General features: G+C 43.5%; 2 protein-coding genes and 1 pseudogene across 2 annotated transcripts; 2 read left to right on the forward strand and 1 right to left on the reverse strand.

The window, feature by feature from the left end:
• Positions 1–5,590: 5,590 nt before the first annotated feature.
• LOC139412324 (natterin-4-like) lies at positions 5,591–7,052 on the reverse strand (annotated as a pseudogene).
• Positions 7,053–9,632: 2,580 nt separating this feature from the next.
• On the forward strand, positions 9,633–12,289 carry LOC139411956 (natterin-3-like). The gene is made up of 2 exons (XM_071158723.1): positions 9,633–9,747; positions 11,193–12,289. The coding sequence occupies exons 1-2, from the start codon at positions 9,633–9,635 to the stop codon at positions 12,287–12,289; spliced, it is 1,212 nt and encodes a 403-aa protein (XP_071014824.1).
• A 480-nt stretch (positions 12,290–12,769) lies between these two features.
• LOC139411957 (probable peptidyl-tRNA hydrolase) lies at positions 12,770–17,888 on the forward strand. Its single transcript, XM_071158724.1, has 5 exons — positions 12,770–13,224; positions 16,603–16,822; positions 16,970–17,069; positions 17,170–17,215; positions 17,445–17,888. The coding sequence occupies exons 1-5, from the start codon at positions 13,039–13,041 to the stop codon at positions 17,706–17,708; spliced, it is 816 nt and encodes a 271-aa protein (XP_071014825.1). The 5' UTR covers positions 12,770–13,038; the 3' UTR covers positions 17,709–17,888.
• The last annotated feature ends 1,124 nt before the right edge of the window (positions 17,889–19,012 follow it).

The raw sequence follows: 19,012 nt of genomic DNA on the forward strand, positions 1-19,012 counted from the left end.
ACTTTGCTATGTACTTACTTATGTGTGTGTGTGTGCGAGTTTGTGTGTGTCTGTATTGAGAGGGACCAGAGTATGTGAGCTGAGCGGAGCTGGAGTGGAGCAAAGACCAGAGAGTGCCCAATTTGACTGGAGGATGGCGCGAGATTCCCAATGGCTGGAGCGTCCGCCTTCTCGCCCACTTCCAATTTCGCTCCAGTAGTAGTATTTCTCTAGTAGCGCTCACTTCACAAGCTCAGGGCATGCCTGCCCCAGCATGCATTTGTAGTCTACTTGTGTACTGCTATTGCCCCTTGCTTAAGCTTCTGTCATGGAGTTCGCTAAATATCAAGCTAAATGAAATCCATGGGCACTTGGATCATTCAGAGCTACTGTTATGGTCTCATTAAAACTAGCATGGCTTTATAAGTTATACAGTAATGAAGAAGTCTGAAGAAGCCTTCTGCCTTGTCCCTGCCACCCTGCACACAATTATATGGTCATCCAGCTGAAAGTGTTCACTCACCTATGTCACCTATTTTGGAGCTTTATCTGGCCTATCAGACCACACTACTAGTTGATGGACAGAGATTCACATAGGAAACTAAGAGTGTTAGAGCAAGACACGAGTCAATTCCAAAACAACTTTGAGTTTATTGAGAAATTCTCCAATCTACATTCTGATCTTTAGAAAATCTTGAAAATACAAAAAAGTATCCATTTCAAAAGGATTGAGAGTGCCCTCTTATCAGGAATCACCTCAAATCTATAGTTCTGAGTTACAGTGGTAACATTACGTCACACAAGCAGCACACATCCGAATCACAGCATCGTTCCCATTCCAACGACTGCAGAGTCCAGACCTGCCCCCCCCTTACACAATCAATGAGGGGAGAGGATGCAGAGTGATACAGAGCACACCTTGGCCATTATTTCACATGAAGGAGAATTACTGGAGCGTCTCATCTCAGCCATGAGAGAGAGGGAGAACAGAGGGCATACAGTAGAACATATTTTATTCATCTCACTGGTAAGTGCAGTCACAGTGAAGGGAGGCTGCAGGTCTACTCCTCTAGACTAGAGGTTTTATACTGAGAGACAGAGACTGGCCGTCACATTAACAGCAATCCCAGTCCTCTCTACTGTATGGACCATCTCTTAGAAAGCACTAATAGTCTATAACTGTCATTAACTGTCAATAGCAACATTGCGATGGGGGCAGCTGAATACACAGCTTTCATGTAGAACCCTGATCCACCTCTCTTCTCAGACATAGCATATGGTCGCAGTAAAAAGTTAGTGCTTATTGATACTGTAATAGAACGAGCGAAGACAGTCAGGTCTCTTTGGAGAGGATACACACACACACACTTCCAAGCCGACACGCACGCACACACACACACACTTCCAAGCACACACACACTTATACGCACGCACGCACACACACACACTCACACACACACAAACTTCAAAACACACATACACACACACACACACACACTTCCAAGCACGCACGCACTCACACGCACACACATGCACACACACTCACACACACACAAACTTCAAAACACACACACACACACACACACACACACACACACACACACACACACACACACACACACACACAGAGGTCTACTCCTCCTCTCTGAAAGCCGTTGTTTTGCTGTTGCTGCCCCTTACTGTTCTATTATAGTAATGGCAATGGAGGCAATGTTATGAGCTGTTATGTGACCAAAAACAAAGTTTTTTTCAATCACACACAACCATATAAACACACATGCACACACACACGCACACACGCACACATCCAAGCACACACACACACACACACACACACACACACACACACACACACACACACACACACACACACACACACACACACACACACACACACACACACAGGTCTACTCCTTCTCTCTGAAAGCCGTTGCTTTGCTGTTGCTGCCTCCTACTGTTCTATTATAGTAATGGCAATGGAGGCAATGTTATGAGCTGTTATGAGACCACAAATAAAGTTTTTTCTTTGGCACATTTTTCAGATGTGGTATATTTTCATAACTCTGACTACAAAACTCTAAACTGAAAACAAATGTAATGCCCCCTATCTTATGTTCAGAATCTTTGATTGTGCAAAAAAAACATGAATTCATTCACCATTTTATCCAATAGCAAAAAAAAGCCGTTATTTTTGAAGTGCTGAAAATTTCATAATAATATCATGGTAATATCATTTTCCATACAGTATTTGACTATTTATTTGATATAATTTCTATCCAATGGCAAATTGTGAGCATGTTGAGAAATACTGTTTGACAGTCTAACAGTTTCATAATCCTTATATAGTACACACTTATATAGTACACACAAATCATCAGAAATAGGAGTATTGTTTTTTTTTTTTTTCTTTTTTTTTTTTGAATTTTACCCCTTTTTCTCCCCAATTTCGTAGTATCCAATTGTTGTAGTAGCTACTATCTTGTCTCATCGCTACAACTCCCGTACGGGCTCGGGAGAGACGAAGGTTGAAAGTCATGCGTCCTCCGATACACAACCAACCAAGCCGCTGCTTCTTTAACACAGCGCACATCCAACCCGGAAGCCAGCCGCACCAATGCGCCGGAGGAAACACCGTGCACCTGGCCACCTTGGCTAGCGTACACTGCGCCCAGCCCGCCACAGGAGTCGCTGGTGCGCGATGAGACAAGGACACCCCTACCGACCAAGTCCTCCTAACCCGGGCGACGCTAGGCCAATTGTGCGTCGCCCCACGGACCTCCCGGTCGCGGCCAGTTACGACAGAGCGCGCGAACCCAGGACTCTGATGGCACAGCTGGCGCTGCAGTACAGCGCCCTTAACCACTGCGCCACCCGGGAGGCAGAAATAGGAGTATTGTAAAGCAGTTGGCTGTAAAATCTTAGCACGGTAAAGTATGCCAAATCACCCTTTTTTGAATTGACTTGTCAACTGATAAGGTATCTCCTGTCTTTCTGCTTGAAATGTATCTGCGTACAGTGTATCAATGGAATTCAGATGAGTGGAATATATTGTTATATGCAACCCATGTATTTCAGCAGTGCATTGTACACTACACTATAATTCCAAATAGTAGCACAAGCACAAAGACTATTTCCACTTTGTCCACACTGGCTGATAGAGAATGATGATGGAGTATTTACAGACACATCCATATACAGTGCATTGCGAAAGTATTCGGCCCCCTTATACTTTGCGACCTTTTGCCACATTTCAGGCTTCAAACATAAATATATAAAACTGTATTTTTTTGTGAAGAATCAACAACAAGTGGGACACAATCATGAAGTGGAACAACATTTATTGGATATTTCAAACTTTTTTAACAAATCAAAAACTGAAAAATTGGGCGTGCAAAATTATTCAGCCCCTTTACTTTCAGTGCAGCAAACTCTCTCCAGAAGTTCAGTGAGGATCTCTGAATGATCCAATGTTGACCTAAATGACTAATGATGATAAATACAATCCACCTGTGTGTAATCAAGTCTCCGTATAAATGCACCTGCACTGTGATAGTCTCAGAGGTCCGTTAAAAGCGCAGAGAGCATCATGAAGAACAAGGAACACACCAGGCAGGTCCGAGATACTGTTGTGAAGAAGTTTAAAGCCGGATTTGGATACAAAAAGATTTCCCAAGCTTTAAACATCCCAAGGAGCACTGTGCAAGCGATAATATTGAAATGGAAGGAGTATCAGACCACTGCAAATCTACCAAGACCTGGCCGTCCCTCTAAACTTTCAGCTCATACAAGGAGAAGACTGATCAGAGATGCAGCCAAGAGGCCCATGATCACTCTGGATGAACTGCAGAGATCTACAGCTGAGGTGGGAGACTCTGTCCATAGGACAACAATCAGTCGTATATTGCACAAATCTGGCCTTTATGGAAGAGTGGCAAGAAGAAAGCCATTTCTTAAAGATATCCATAAAAAGTGTTGTTTAAAGTTTGCCACAAGCCACCTGGGAGACACACCAAACATGTGGAAGAAGGTGCTCTGGTCAGATGAAACCAAAATTGAACTTTTTGGCAACAATGCAAGACGTTATGTTTGGCGTAAAAGCAACACAGCTCATCACCCTGAACACACCATCCCCACTGTCAAACATGGTGGTGGCAGCATCATGGTTTGGGCCTGCTTTTCTTCAGCAGGGACAGGGAAGATGGTTAAAATTGATGGGAAGATGGATGGAGCCAAATACAGGACCATTCTGGAAGAAAACCTGATGGAGTCTGCAAAAGACCTGAGACTGGGACGGAGATTTGTCTTCCAACAAGACAATGATCCAAAACATAAAGCAAAATCTACAATGGAATGGTTCAAAAATAAACATATCCAGGTGTTAGAATGGCCAAGTCAAAGTCCAGACCTGAATCCAATCGAGAATCTGTGGAAAGAACTGCAAACTGCTGTTCACAAATGCTCTCCATCCAACCTCACTGAGCTCGAGCTGTTTTGCAAGGAGGAATGGGAAAACATTTCAGTCTCTCGATGTGCAAAACTGATAGAGACATACCCCAAGCGACTTACAGCTGTAATCGCAGCAAAAGGTGGCGCTACAAAGTATTATCTTAAGGGGGCTGAATAATTTTGCACGCCCAATTTTTCAGTTTTTGATTTGTTAAAAAAGTTTGAAATATCCAATAAATGTCGTTCCACTTCATGATTGTGTCCCACTTGTTGTTGATTCTTCACAAAAAAATACAGTTTTATATCTTTATGTTTGAAGCCTGAAATGTGACAAAAGGTCGCAAAGTTCAAGGGGGCCGAATACTTTCGCAATGCACTGTATGATTTGTTTTTACCTTCCAACATAAATTGATGTCAAATTCATACATTTATGAGATACAAATTTAGAAATGTACAGTGTTCAGTAGTTTTAGAACTATATATGTTAACAAGGCACTACATCATTTTGGTTCAGTAGTTATCAGTTTTGAGCAATTTGATTAAATATCATATCAAAAGTAAAGTGAATATTGCATTTTGAAAAGCAGATACTTAGATTGAATATGTATTCAAATTGAATGAGTGATTTGGTGCAGTGAACAAGTGGGAATCAGTTGGTTGTACTCAGTCAATTGAAAATGTGTTTAGTTTTGAAACATGAGCCATGCTTAGAGTTGTGAAAATGTACCACATACTTGTGAAAATTGCACAAGTGATTGAAGAAACTCCAATATGGGTCCATGCTGCAGATAAAAAGGCAATAAAAAGGAATTAAATTACAAAGTGCAATATATGTACACATTTATTTTTTGAGAGCATACATTTCAAAACATGTATTTTCTGTCATTTAATTCATTAGACATAAATTGTGAAAAAAAATTGAACACAATAATCACAGTAGTCAGTTTTTCCATTGCTTTGTAGTTTACACCTGGCCAGGAACCACAAACTGTACAATACTTGTGTAAAATGTGCTACATGTGTCACATTAATCCGTGTTGGTATAACCTAGGGAGTACTTGATAATATAGATTGTGACATACAGTATACAGCAGACTGTATACTTACAGTGTGAGTGTAGATGTATGTAGATTTAGATTTAGAATTAGTTTGGATGATATTAGTCTTAATGACAGGGCTTGGCGTCTATGACAAGCTCACAGCGGTCCACCACGGCCCGGATCTCTCCGATCTGAACCGCATTGTACACCCCAGAGATAGAGGTTCACAGGGACTCTCTGTTGCCATATGTACGGCTTAGCCTGGCTGTGAAGGGAATGTCTGCGGTGAACTTGCGGCCTTCCATGTACACATTACAGGAGTGGTTGGGTGTTATGTTGAGCTCCACAGACACAGAGTGGCTGTGGGCTTCCACCATAGTGGTGCCCCTGTTGAACTGTAGGGTCTTCTCCGCACTGAACTCCACCCTTCCGGAGCCAGTCATGGGGTATCTTGGCTGTGATGCCCAGAATGATGCCCAGGTGATTTCCACCTCATCGATGCCGTACTTGACGTGGAAGATGTGCTGGCTGTAGGCGTCCCTGTTGATGGTCAGGACCTGGTAGCTCTTGTACCAGCACTCATCACTCTCCCAGGGCAGGAAGAAGGCCTCGAACTGGGGACCACCTTCCCAAGCCATACTTGTTCTTCTCCATGTAGATGCCCACTCCGGGGCACGTTCTGACTGAGTCTTTGGGCACCGAGCCAGGTGAGTCCTCTTTTCACTCCACATATTCAAAGTGGTCCCTGTTGGTCAGGATCTGGAACGTAGTACTCTCTGTCACCGTAGGGGTATTGGCAGTAAGGCCCCTTGTGTAGAAGCCGGCTTCGCAGTTATAATTGCAGATGTAGTCTGTGCGTTCGGTGTAGCTGTTGTAGATGCCCACAGCTACAGTGAGGAGAGAACCATTCCAGCTCAGCCACTGCAAGTTGAGCTATATAAAAAAAATATTTTACATTTATTTAACTAGGCAAGTCAGTTAAGAACAAATTCTTATTTTCAATGACAGCCTAGGAACAGTGGGTCAACGGCCTTGTTTAGGGGCAGAACAACTGACTTTGACCTTGTCAGCTCGGGATTTCGATCTAGCAAACTTTCAGTTCCTGGTCCAACACTCTAACCACTAGGCTACCTGCCACCCCATGACATTGTCCCCGAACATGAATGGAGCAGGCTTCTGTTCGTCCTCAAACTCAGGAGGGGTCAGTGGGGCCTGGACTGGACCTATACTGTTCAGTGGCGGGGACCCTACCTTCCGGCACTGGGTTCAAGAGGGACACTAGAAGACAGAATAAAACAATGTCACAATATGCACCTACTTTTGTTGCGTTGAAACAACTTGCATTGAATGACCTTTTGAATGTTTTCTGTTTTCCTTTCTAAGAGGTCAAAAGCAGGGATTGACTGAATAAAAGGAGTATATCAAATTAGAGAAGTATACAAATGTAGTTTAATTTACCCTTCCGTCTCAGGGAGCTCTTCCTCACTACAGTATGTCCCGGAGGCTGCGTGGAGGGGGGTCTGCAGACTGGGCACAGGACTGTCCCAGGTGCAGCAGTGAGATGACCACCAAGACCGGCAGCTTCATCTGAGAAAGACCAGGGAAAGGAGGAATATTAGGAAACATTCAAGGACTATAGTTATAACTATAATGTTACACAAATTTACATTAACTCAACATGACATTGCTGTCAAACTCCCATTCCTTATTGTTTCTGCCAGTTTTGATGTAGGCTCCATTGAACAGCAACACACTGTATAATTTAAAATAGTGAAATAGTGTCCTAAATGCACACAACCTCACAGTGTTCCCCCAGGGAGCAGTGAACCTGTTGGTTCTCCAGGCTTATATAGCTCCTTTATGACACTCATAAATTACAACACTCACTCTTAACTCTCTCATGGCTGTCATGGACTGGCATGGTAGAAGAAAGAGGAGGAATGTGGAGGTGTCACTTTCTCTTCTTTTCATTTGTATTATTGTTTCATTATTATAATCATCTGAAATGTAAGCCAGTCTTTCTCTCTCTCTTTTATGCGTTCTTTCTCTCTCTCTCTCTCTCTCTCTCTCTCTCTCTCTCTCTCTCTCTCTCTCTCTCTCTCTCTCGCTGTCTTTCTCCCTCTGTCTCTGTCTCTCTCTCTCTCGTCCTTGACAGTCAACATCCCACTATGACAATCTACACGATGACAAAATAATCCACATTGGACATAGTTCAGGAGCTGCTTGTTGTTATGCACTTTTCTTGTTGTTGTGCATCCCATCATCTTACCAGTAGGGAAGAACAGATATATTGAAGATAAGATGAGGATTATTAACCTGATTAAGCTAACAAAGATAAAAAGGTTCTAGAACTGCGCAGACTGTCCTGAAATATCAGACAGCCTTATCTCAGTGACCTCCAGTCCTGTGAAATGATACACAGACACAGCACAAACATGGCCTTTCCATCATTTGATTGGGAAGCACTATTTAGTTGTGAGCATAATAGCATGATTTCTTTCAATAAATCTTTATTGTCCCAGAAGAGCAGTTCATGTGTAATTGATATAAATGTGTCGAAAAGTGCGGTGATAATGAATGATCAAAGACATATTCTATCAATGTAAAGACCTTTACACTGTCTGTCCTATTTTATTATCTGCAGAGGAACATTGAGTCTTTTCAATCTACCATGATAATGGAATTGATAATAGCTATCTGTTCAAGGACTTATAGAGATGGCCTTGACCCTTGTGATCATCAGTAGGTTTTACCAATCAGAGCAATTCCACGTTTTTGGCCTTCATCCGGACAGGGTCAACAATATTATCTCTGTGTTGCAGCAAGGTAATAGTTATTGTGATAATGGCGATCGTCTCTGAAATAATCGATAACGGAGGACTCTAAAGGATATTACCACTGGGTTCTTTGTCTTTGCTTACCAAGAACAACCTCACTTGCATCACAATACCAAAGCCATTCTTATGCAATGTGATTTTGTTCTTACGTACGTGATTCCCGGTAGATCCTGTCCAGTGATATAAAAGCTCATATTGACTGCTGTAATGGGGTAGAAAGGTATCCTCTCAAGCATTACTTACACAACCACTGCAAGAGTATCAAACAACATAGTCAAATTATTATTATCATCATCATCGGCGATCACTCGAGTTGAGTATGACTGTCCTCAATGAGGTCTTCTATTTGTGGGTCTTTAGGTGGCTGTAGAGGCCGATCCGGCAGCCACATATGTTGGTGCAGTGTGGGTAGGGGTGAGTGGTGGTTAGGCCTTTTTGGTGTTGTCTCTCCTTGCGTAGCTGCCCCTTGTTTGTGGCATGTTGGAGATCTGTTGTGTGTTGACCAGCTCCCTCTTGAATGTTTTTTCTCTAGTTGTATCTGTTTAGTGCAGTGTCCTTCACTTTACTTTTTGAATCACTAAACAATAAGCACTGTACACCAAAAGTAATGGGGCGGAAGCAGCAGCAGAGGACTCTTATATAGTAAGAGTACTAGACCAATGGGCATGGGGCCACTCACTGTAGCACTGGCTACTTTATTGGGGGCAATTATCCTGCAGGGAGGTTTAAAACGTAGCAAGGGGCTGCAGATCACGCCACTGGAGGAAGAACCTGTCAAGGTAACACAGCTTCTTTACATCAACCTATGTGTATAACATGTTCTATTACTGTTAGTTCTGTGCTGAATACTAATATCACAATTTACTGTATTGTGCATCTGCTTCATGGAACATAAAACAATCAATGCCATTTCAAATGTTGGATTTTTTTACTAAGCTGGAGAGGCAGTTTTTTGTGATTTCAGAAGCCAATTCTCTTTTAGTAAATAATAGGCAAGACCTACAAATGAGCATCTTAATGTATTCAGTCCATCAGCAATATACTGAAGTATATTCAATGAAGTGTTTGAAATACTGTAGATGGGGGAACGCATGGATATTTATATGGAAATGCCAGCAACAAGGAACACTGAGCATTTTCCAGATTGAAGGTGGTGAATGTTAAAAATGCACAGGGTAGCACTCTGCTAATGTCATCTGAGATAGGTAAACTGATGTGACTGTGGTGTGTGTGTGTGTGTGTGTGTGTGTGTGTGTGTGTGTGTGTGTGTGTGTGTGTGTGTGTGTGTGTGTGTGTGTGTGTGTGTGTGTGTGTGCACGCTTGTTGCTAGATGAGGCTGACTTTCCTGGTCATCCTGGCAGTGCTGCAGCTCTGCAGCCCAGTCTTCCTCTCTGACCCCCTGCTCTACACCTCTCAGCTGGAGGAGGGGCAGGATGCACCAAGCAGTGAGTCTGATTATATTACACCAGAGGCGGCTGGGGGGGAGGAGCTATAAGAGGACAGGCTCAGTTTAATGGCTGGAATGGAATAAGTGGAACGGTATCAAACATTTGGAAACTACACATGTTAGACTCTGTTCCATTAATTTCATTCCAGTCATTACAAAGAGCTCGTCCTGCTATAGCTCCTCCCACCACTTTCCCCTGTATTACAGCCTATTACACAAACACGTTGATCAAAAACCTTCAATTGGGTCTCAGAGTGTAAACATTTTGTCTGAATATTCTCTACCAATGTCACGTTCTGACCTTTATTTCCGTTGTTTTGTCATTATTTAGTATGGTCAGGGCGTGAGTTGGGGTGGGCAGTCTATGTTTGTTTTTCTATGATTTTGGGATTTGTATGTTTCGGCCTAGTATGGTTCTCAATCAGAGGCAGGTGTCATTAGTTGTCTCTGATTGAGAATCATACTTAGGTAGCCTGGGTTTCACTGTTTGTTCGCGGGTGATTGTCTATGTTGATTGCTTGTGTCAGCACAGTTCTCATTAGCGTCACGGTCGTTATTTCATTTATTGTTTTTGTATTGTGTGTTTCAGTGTTCAGTGTTTTCTTTATTAAATATCAAGATGAACACAAACGACGCCGCATTTTGGTCCTCCGATCCTTCTCGCCTCTCCTCTTCAGATGAAGAGGAGGAAGACCGTGACAACCAATCTAAAGAATTGTATTTATTTGATTTATTTCACCTTTATTTTATCAGGAAGTCATACTGAGACCAAGGTCTATTTTACAGATGAGCTCTGAATTAAATAAATTACAGAAAATTCACACATCAATATAAATACAAAATATAAATACAAAAGAGGCACCAAAACATCAAATTTAGGAACATGTTGAAGATTGTTCCACAAATAAGCTGCAAGAAAACTAGTAGCTGATTTATCTAACTCAGTAGAGACCAAAGACATTTCCAGAGTTAACCATCCCGGGCGTGGTAACTCGTATGTCTAAAGTTTAGTAAAGATGTTCTGTAGAGTGGGACTTTTTGTAAAAGGGCTTTATAAATGAAAACATAGCAATGTATCAACCTACATGACATCAAAGAGGACCAACCAACTTTCTGGTAGAGAATACAGTAATTACTAAAATTGCCACTGGTAATAAAGCTCAGTGGGCTATGCTAAACTGAATCTAATGGCTTTAATGAAGTGGCAGTTGCGCTCAAATAGATAATGGATAGTCTAGGACCAATAGGAATGTCGACCGAATAATCTGCTTTCTACTATTCAGCGAGAGGCAGGACCTTTTTCTCTAGAAGCCCCATTTTTATTCTCAGCTTCTTAACTAACTCATCAATAATGAGTGAATGAATCCAAATACATTCGATTTCAACTCCACAAAAGATACTTCATTGCAACCTATGACCTTTGCTTTCTCTACCTCATCACAGAGCCCTGGCTCAACCCTCTGCTGGAAGATGTGGTCCCTGATCTGGACATCCACAGTCCATCCACACTGACGGAGACCTCAGATCTAGAGCCCCAGTTGCCCGATTCCCTGTTTATGTATGGGGAGAACGCCAACCTTAAATGGGTTAAATGGGAAGGGTCCCTCCCTAATGGGGCTGTGGGCATCTACAACGGTTACACCGAACGACATGACTACATCTGCAAAGTCAACTGCGAAGCTGGCTTCTATACCGCAAGCAAAGGCAGTTTCTGCCAGTACCCCTACGCTGACAAGGAGCATTCATCCTCCAAGTTCGAAGTCCTGGTCAATGTGGACAACTTTGAGTTTGTGGAGTGGATCGAAGAGGAATACGGTGCTGTCCCCCAACATGCTGTCAAGACCTGCCAAGGTGTTGAGATATACGTCGGCAAGAACAAATACGGTCTGGGAAAGGTTGTGACCCAACATAAAGCCTTCTTCCTGCCTTGGGAGGGTGATGAGTACTGGTACAAGAGATACCAGGTCCTGGCCATCAACAGGGACACCTACAGCCAGCACATCTCTCACGTGGAGTACGCCATCGACCAGATCGAGTTGTTCAACCACCCTCCTGAGGCCATGCAGTTTGTCAGGGTCACCAACCTGGAGTGCAGCAGTGTGGAGAAGAAGGTCTTGCTGGAGAAGACCAGCAGTGTGGAGAAGACCTGGGACATCGGCAGGGAGAGCCGCAACAGCTCCACCACCATGACGGCCAAGGTGCCCATTATCAGCCCAGGCACCGTGGACTTCACCAAGGAGCAGACGGTGAGCTTCTCAGAGGGAACCACCATGGTGGAGTCTATCAGCCACTCCATCTCTGTGGTGCTGCTGGTCCCTCCCAACCACTCCTGTGCCGTGCAGATGGAGGGCAGGAAGATGACCGCCGACATCCCCTTCACGGGTAGGCTGAGCCGCACCTACCATAACGGAGACACCCACTGGACCACCATCACAGGGACTTATGATGGCGTGAAGGTGGGGGAGATCAATGCTGTGGTGGAGAGATGCCAGCCTGTCCCTGATGCCATACCCTGCTACCCCGTTGAGACAGACCCCTGAGACAGAATAACTCTAGATGTGAGAACTCCAATGTGCACGTGGTCTATCCCTCCAGACACAACCTGAACAAATGATAACCCTTGTGTCACAATACATTGTCATCAATAAACTGATGTAACTTCATATTCAGATAAAAGAGCCAGTCAATTTAGTTTTGTGATTAAGAAAAGCATTTTCCAGACAAAAAATAGGATTTTGGTGCAACATTTTGTTGAACATTTTTTGATTTACCTCATGTAGGCATCATCATCATCATCATCATCATCATCATCATCATTTGTTTCAATGGCCTAGAAGTGAAATATAATTCCAGTACATAAAATTACACAAGGCTGAAATGTAAAAAAATCACTAATACACTGTGCATTTTCTATGAGCATGTAGGCGTGTATACGTGCATGTATAAACCTTGTAGCTAGGTGGCGGTACGCTTAAAAAGACCAGACGTTGGTCACAATGAACCCTCTTACTTTTCTGGCCACCAGTCTCTTTGACTAATGTCGAAGTTGCATGGCAGGTCTAGTTCAGTAAAATATTTACTATTTTCCAACGTTTCTTATTTTGTTTTCACAATTGTATTGATAAATCCAAAGCTATACACATTTCAAATAGGTTTGTTTATAACTGAAGTGAAATGTCAGGAGTACATTATTTAATTTGAGATGTTGATGGTCACAGACAGTAGGCTATTAACACAACAATGAAGTTATGAAGATTCAAGTGTTTATGGTGTTCCCTTTTTTGCACTCATGAGACACGTCACTGTTGCTGGTAAACTTTGGTATTGTGTGTCACAGTTTTTCAAGACGCTGTTGAACTTTGTTACAATGAGACGACTTTTATCGAAACTGATAAACCGAGCGTTGCTGACTCAACCCTTTGCACCAATAATGGACATTGGAGCAGGAGTCCACACAAATGCTCGTCGGAGGCTGGTAAGTGAAATATTCAGGAAAGACATTGCTGCACAAATGTCTTCTGGTCTAGTGCACTGCAACCACTTGTCTTGCTCACAGAGTTTGATATGTAATAATCGTAGGCCTACTACTAGTTACAATGTTGCTGTTGGCATAGCAGCCAATCACTACAATATAATAATGTAACAATGCTCGTAACGTTGTAGGCGACAATGTAGTACCACAGCGGACAGTGTGTCAGTAGGGCGCATCAGATGCTGTACATGATGTTGTTCACATTAGCCTACAGTTTGCAAACATCGCATTATTAACTGTTTATAAATATTTGCTAAAATGATTATTACAATTTATCTAAATGGAAATTAAATGTAGTGGCTTACCTAGTCAAAATATGTACTATTATTTCTTAATCTGATGCAGCACTCCATCACTCTCCTTCTTGGTCAAATAGCCCTTACACAGCCTGGAGGTGGGTTTTGGGTCATTGTCCTGTTGAAAAACAAATGATAGTCCCACTAAGCGCAAACCAGATGGGATGGCATATCACTGCAGAATGCTGTGGTAACCATGCTGGATAAGTGTGCCTTGAATTCTAAATAAATCACTGACAGTGTCACCAGTAAAGTACCATCACACCTCCTCCTCCATGCTTTACAGTGGGAACCACACATGCAGACAATACGTTCACCCACTTTGTGTCTCACAAAGACACAGAGGTTGGAACCAAAAATCTCAAATTTGGATTTTATCAGACCACCATATTAATGTCCATTGCTCGTGTTTCTTGGCCCAAGCAAGTCTCTTCTTATTATTTGTGTCATTTAGTAGTAGTTTCTTTGCAGCAATTCAACCATGAAGGCCTGATTCACGTAGTCTCCTTTGAAATCCTGATAATTAATTGCACCCATATAGTGTCCCAGGTCTAGATCCTGATTAGAGAGGAACAATTTTTTTAAAAGCAGTGGAAATTGCTTCGAGGTCCAGAGTTGAGTTTGAGAAAACTGGGCTATATTTTGTCATGACTAGACTAGTTAAATCCCTGAGTGATTTTTTTTTTCTACCAGGGTGTATTGGGTTGGCCAAAGAAACAGAACACTGTTTCTATTGCAAAGTAAATAGATCATGTCAATGCCATTATGACATCCTTTTTTGTCCCAAGGCAAAGCCTATAAAAGCGTGGGTCCAGCCACTCATTGGGTATAACAATAATCCTGGCCAGATGCAGACAATCCACCTCTCACCCAGTCCACAGGAGGTGTAGAACCACTCTGGCTGTGGGGCGCTGTAGGTGAGTTGGCAAGAGGAGACGTTAGGTACCTTAACCCAACTCGGTCCCCCCCCCCCCCCCCGGGTGCCCGTTTTTTAAAATTTTCTTCAAATAACCAACTCATCATCAAGCTTTGATTATCAGCTGTGTAGTGCTAGGGCAAAAACCAAAACGTGCACCCAGGGGGGGCCCCAGGACTGAGTTTGGGAAACCCTGCCTTAGCCTACTAGCTATCACCACCTTTATATTTAACTAGGCAAGTCAGTTAAGAACAAATTCTTATTTACAATGACGGCCTAGGAACAGTGGGTTAACTGCCTTGTTCAGGGGCAGAACGACAGATTTTTACCTTGTCAGCTCGGGGATTCAATCTAGTAACCTTTCGGTTACTGGACCAACGCTCAAACCACTAGGCTACCTGTCGCCCCTGTGTGAAAAAGTAATTGCCCCCTTACACTCAATAACTGGTTGTGCCACCTTCAGCTGCAGGTCAGGGCTCTGTGCAGACCAGTCAAGTTCTTCCACACAGATCTCAACAAACTATTTCTGTATGGACCTCGCTTTGTGCACGGGGGCATTGCCATGCTGAAACAGGAAAGGGCCTTCCCCAAACTGTTGCCACAAAGTTGGAAGCACAGAATTGTCTAGAATGTCATTCATTGTATGCTGTAGCATTAAGATTTCCCTTCACTGGAACTAAGGGGCCTAGCCCGAACCATGAAAAACAGCCCCAGACCATTATTCCTCCTCCACCAAACTTTACAGTTGCCACTATGCATTGGGGCAGTTAGCATTCTCCTGGCATCCGCCAAACCCAGATTGTTCCGTCGAACTGCTAGATGGTGAAGCGTGATTCATTACTCCAGAGAACGTGTTTTCACTGCTCCAGAGTCCAATGGCTGTGAGCTTTACACCACTCCAGCCGACGCTTAGCATTGCACATTGTGATCTTAGGCTTGTGTGCGGCTGCTTGGCCATGGAAACCCATTTCATAAAGCTCCTGACTAACAGTTCTTGTGCTGATGTTGCTTCGAGAGGCAGTTTGGAACTCGGTAGTGAGTGTTGCAACTGAGGACAGACGATTTTTACACACTACACGCTTTAGCACTCAGCAGTCCTGTTCTGTGAGCTTGTGTGGCTACTACTTTGAGGCTGAACAGCTGTAGCTCCTACACATTTCCACCTCACAATAACAGCACTTACAGTTGACCGGAGCAGCTCTAGCAGGGCAGAAATTTGTTGAACTGACTAGTTGGAAAGGTGGCATCCTATGACTGTGCCACAATGAGTCACTGAGCTCTTCAGTAAGGCCATTCTACTGCCAATGTTTGTCTATGGTGATTGCATGGCTGTGTGCTCGATTTTATACACCTGTCCACATACTTTTGTATATATAGTGTATTTGACAGCCTCCACTCCTCTGGGAAGGCTTTCCACTAGATGTTGGAACATTGCTGCAGGGACTTGCTTCCATTCAGCCACAAGAGCATTAGCACTGATGTTGGGCAATTAGGCCTGGCTCGCAGTCGGCGTTCAGATCTTGCTACCGCACAGCAATCGGTACTGGAGTGCCAAGTCTAGGTCCAAGAGGCTTCTAAACAGCTTCTACCCCCTAGCCATAAGACTCTTGAAAAGCTAATCAAATGGCTTTTTGCATTGCCCCCCCCCCCCCCCCCCCCCCCCACGCTGCTGCTACTATCTATGCATAGCCACTTTAATAACTCTACCTACATGTACATAATTACCTCGACACCGGTGCCCCTGCACATTGACTCTGTACCGGTATCCCCTGTATATAGCCCCGCTATTGTTATTTACTGCTGCTCCTTAGTTATTTGTTTTTCTTATCTCTTACTTTTTTTTAAAGATATTTTCTTAGAACTGCATTGTTGGTTAAGGGCTTGTAAGTAAGCGTTTCACTGTAAGGTTCACTTAGACCTGTTGTATTCGGGGCATGTGACAGGATGTTTTATTATTGTTAGTTAATACCCTCATATCAGGTCAAATGTGTGGCTAAATGTACACAAATCAGTCCATTCTTGTGGGAGGAGATCACTGCACTCTCCAGTGGCGTTTAGAGAAATATAATATGCAAAGATAGAAAATAAGTATTTCTTGTCCTTGTGCAGATTGTGGGACTGGGCAACCCTGGAATGAACGGTTCGCGCCACAGTGTGGGCATGGCTGTGCTGGAAGCACTTGCTGCCCGGCTGAGGTTAGCTGAAAGCTGGCATGGCGATAGGCACGTTTCCGGTGAGGTCATCGTATCTGACATCCAGGACACCCAAATTGTGCTTCTCCGACCACGACTACTGATGAACATAAACGGTGTATCCGTGGCCAAAGCAGGTGAGGATTCTTGTGTCTTCTTGATGTCTTTTGACATTTTATGAATTTTCAGTTTTGACTGTCAGAGGAATTATGACAAAAGTGAGCTATTCCTACTGTAAATGAATTGTTCATGATATTGTTTTGTTTTCATGACCTTGGATCAAGCGGTCAAATACAGCATCAAGCCTGAGCACATCCTCCTGGTTCATGACGACTTGGACAAGCCCCTTGGGAAGCTTGCTATGAAACAAGGAGGGAGCGCCAGGTGAGTTGATTCCCTGCCAGTTATCGGCATTACTAATGATGCTATCTGACAACGTGATCCTCCCAACTTTGTGCTCCTTCTATATGTTGTTGATTGACAGGGGTCACAATGGTGTGCGGTCCTGTGTTGAGTGTCTGCAGACAGATGTAAGTAGCTTTCCACACAGACAAATACTCTCCCTTCCCACATTAGGAGGAATTGAGTGATGAGAGATGACGTTTCCCTTTGACAAATTTGGGGAAAGTTTTATACAGTCCAGAGCAATGTCATGTTTGTCAAAGGGAACTGGTGGTGGGGGGGGGGGGTGAGAGCAGGGTAAAAATACACATTTATTTCTCAAGATAGAATAGTACTTTTCTATCTTGTGCCCTCCAGGTGATGCCCAGACTCCGTGTTGGGATTGGCAGACCATCGGGTGAAACATTAGTGAACCGGCATGTTCTGGGGCGCTTCTCTCAGGAGGAGCAGAAGATTCTCAGCGGGGTTCTAGAACAGAGTGTGGACATTCTCCTCTCCCAGCTCACTGACGAGGATGTACAGTCCCCACTGTTGCCACCAGGAGGCAGACCGGCATTACAGACTGGGAAACGGAGGGATTGCTCAATTTCTCCAGCAAAGGACACAACCTGCCAGACATGAGACTGACAAGAGACTTTGACAGAGCCAGTGAAGCTATGACGGCACTCTGGGATAGTAGCTTTGCTGCTGCTGCTAAAACAAAGCTGCCTCTTACAGAAACATGAAAGTGTGAACATGTTTTTATTTATTGGGACTTTATTTATTATCTGGTTTGGGATGTATGTGAAATGAATACAAAGTAAGCACACTGCATTTCAAAGACCAAAAGTGTAGATATGCATAAGATAATCATTGCATATCTCCTAGAATAGTATGCATTCTTTGTTTTTTTGGCCTAATCTACAATTATGTAAAAGGTCCAAGGAGTGACCAAGACATGATATTAAAATGATTAAACAATAAAACCATCATACCAATAGCATTGAGAAAAATGTAACTAGTGGTGAATGAACTGAGGTATTACCAGTGGGTTTCCTGATAACAGAACCTGCTCCACTCGTGTTGTAGCCACTCTTGAAAGCTTCCAAGTGCCTCACATCTTTTAAGCTCATTCTCTTTGCTGTATTTACTGGTTCAACATATTGATTCCATCCTTTAATTCTCAGCCTATAACCATGCTTCATCAACGAGTGTTTTTAATGAGAAGTAGCAATTGGTCAAGAAGTGTAGCATTCTCACCACAGTGAATATCGGAGCTCACAAAAACTGAGAAAAGAGCATATAAAAAGTAGGTAAAGAGACAGTGAGAGAAAGGAAAACCCATAAGTATATGGGCCTAATATATAACGATGCAGGGTGAAAGAAAGGGGGGGAGAGAAAAGAATGGGGGACAAACATTGTAGGATAGTGCTGTTTGAAGCCTTCTGTTTGGACCTAGCTCAGAGTCACAACAAAGCATCAGGGCCACACTTGTGGATGTGGGGAATAGGACTCGAAGGGAATCTCTCTACTCATGACAGACCCCCACCTCTCTACCCCGTTCGCTTTCTCTTGTGACCCCCCCTTCAGCCGGCCCCTCCCCCACCAGGGCAATTTCCCAGCCCCTCTGAGTGGTCAGCCTGGGAGAGTGCAGTGGTGTCCTCAATAACTTTTCTCTGAAAGGTCAGAGGTCACTCATAAGGCTGGACAGTAGGCAAATTTATTCAGGAATGGTTTCCCCTCCTCAGCAGCTATAGGCTAAGCTTCACTAGCCCAAAGCGCAGTGGGAGGTCTTCCCCTAAGCACACAGATGTGCTAAGACCAGGGATACACAAAAAGGCAGAGAGGGGGGATGGACACACACACACACACACACACACACACAAACTGCATTCTCGACACCAATTGTGGACCCTCAGAGATTTCTTTAGGTTGAGGTGAGTTTA

This window comes from Oncorhynchus clarkii, chromosome 6, assembly GCF_045791955.1.
Source record: "Oncorhynchus clarkii lewisi isolate Uvic-CL-2024 chromosome 6, UVic_Ocla_1.0, whole genome shotgun sequence".
NCBI classification, from domain to species: Eukaryota; Metazoa; Chordata; class Actinopteri; order Salmoniformes; family Salmonidae; genus Oncorhynchus; species Oncorhynchus clarkii.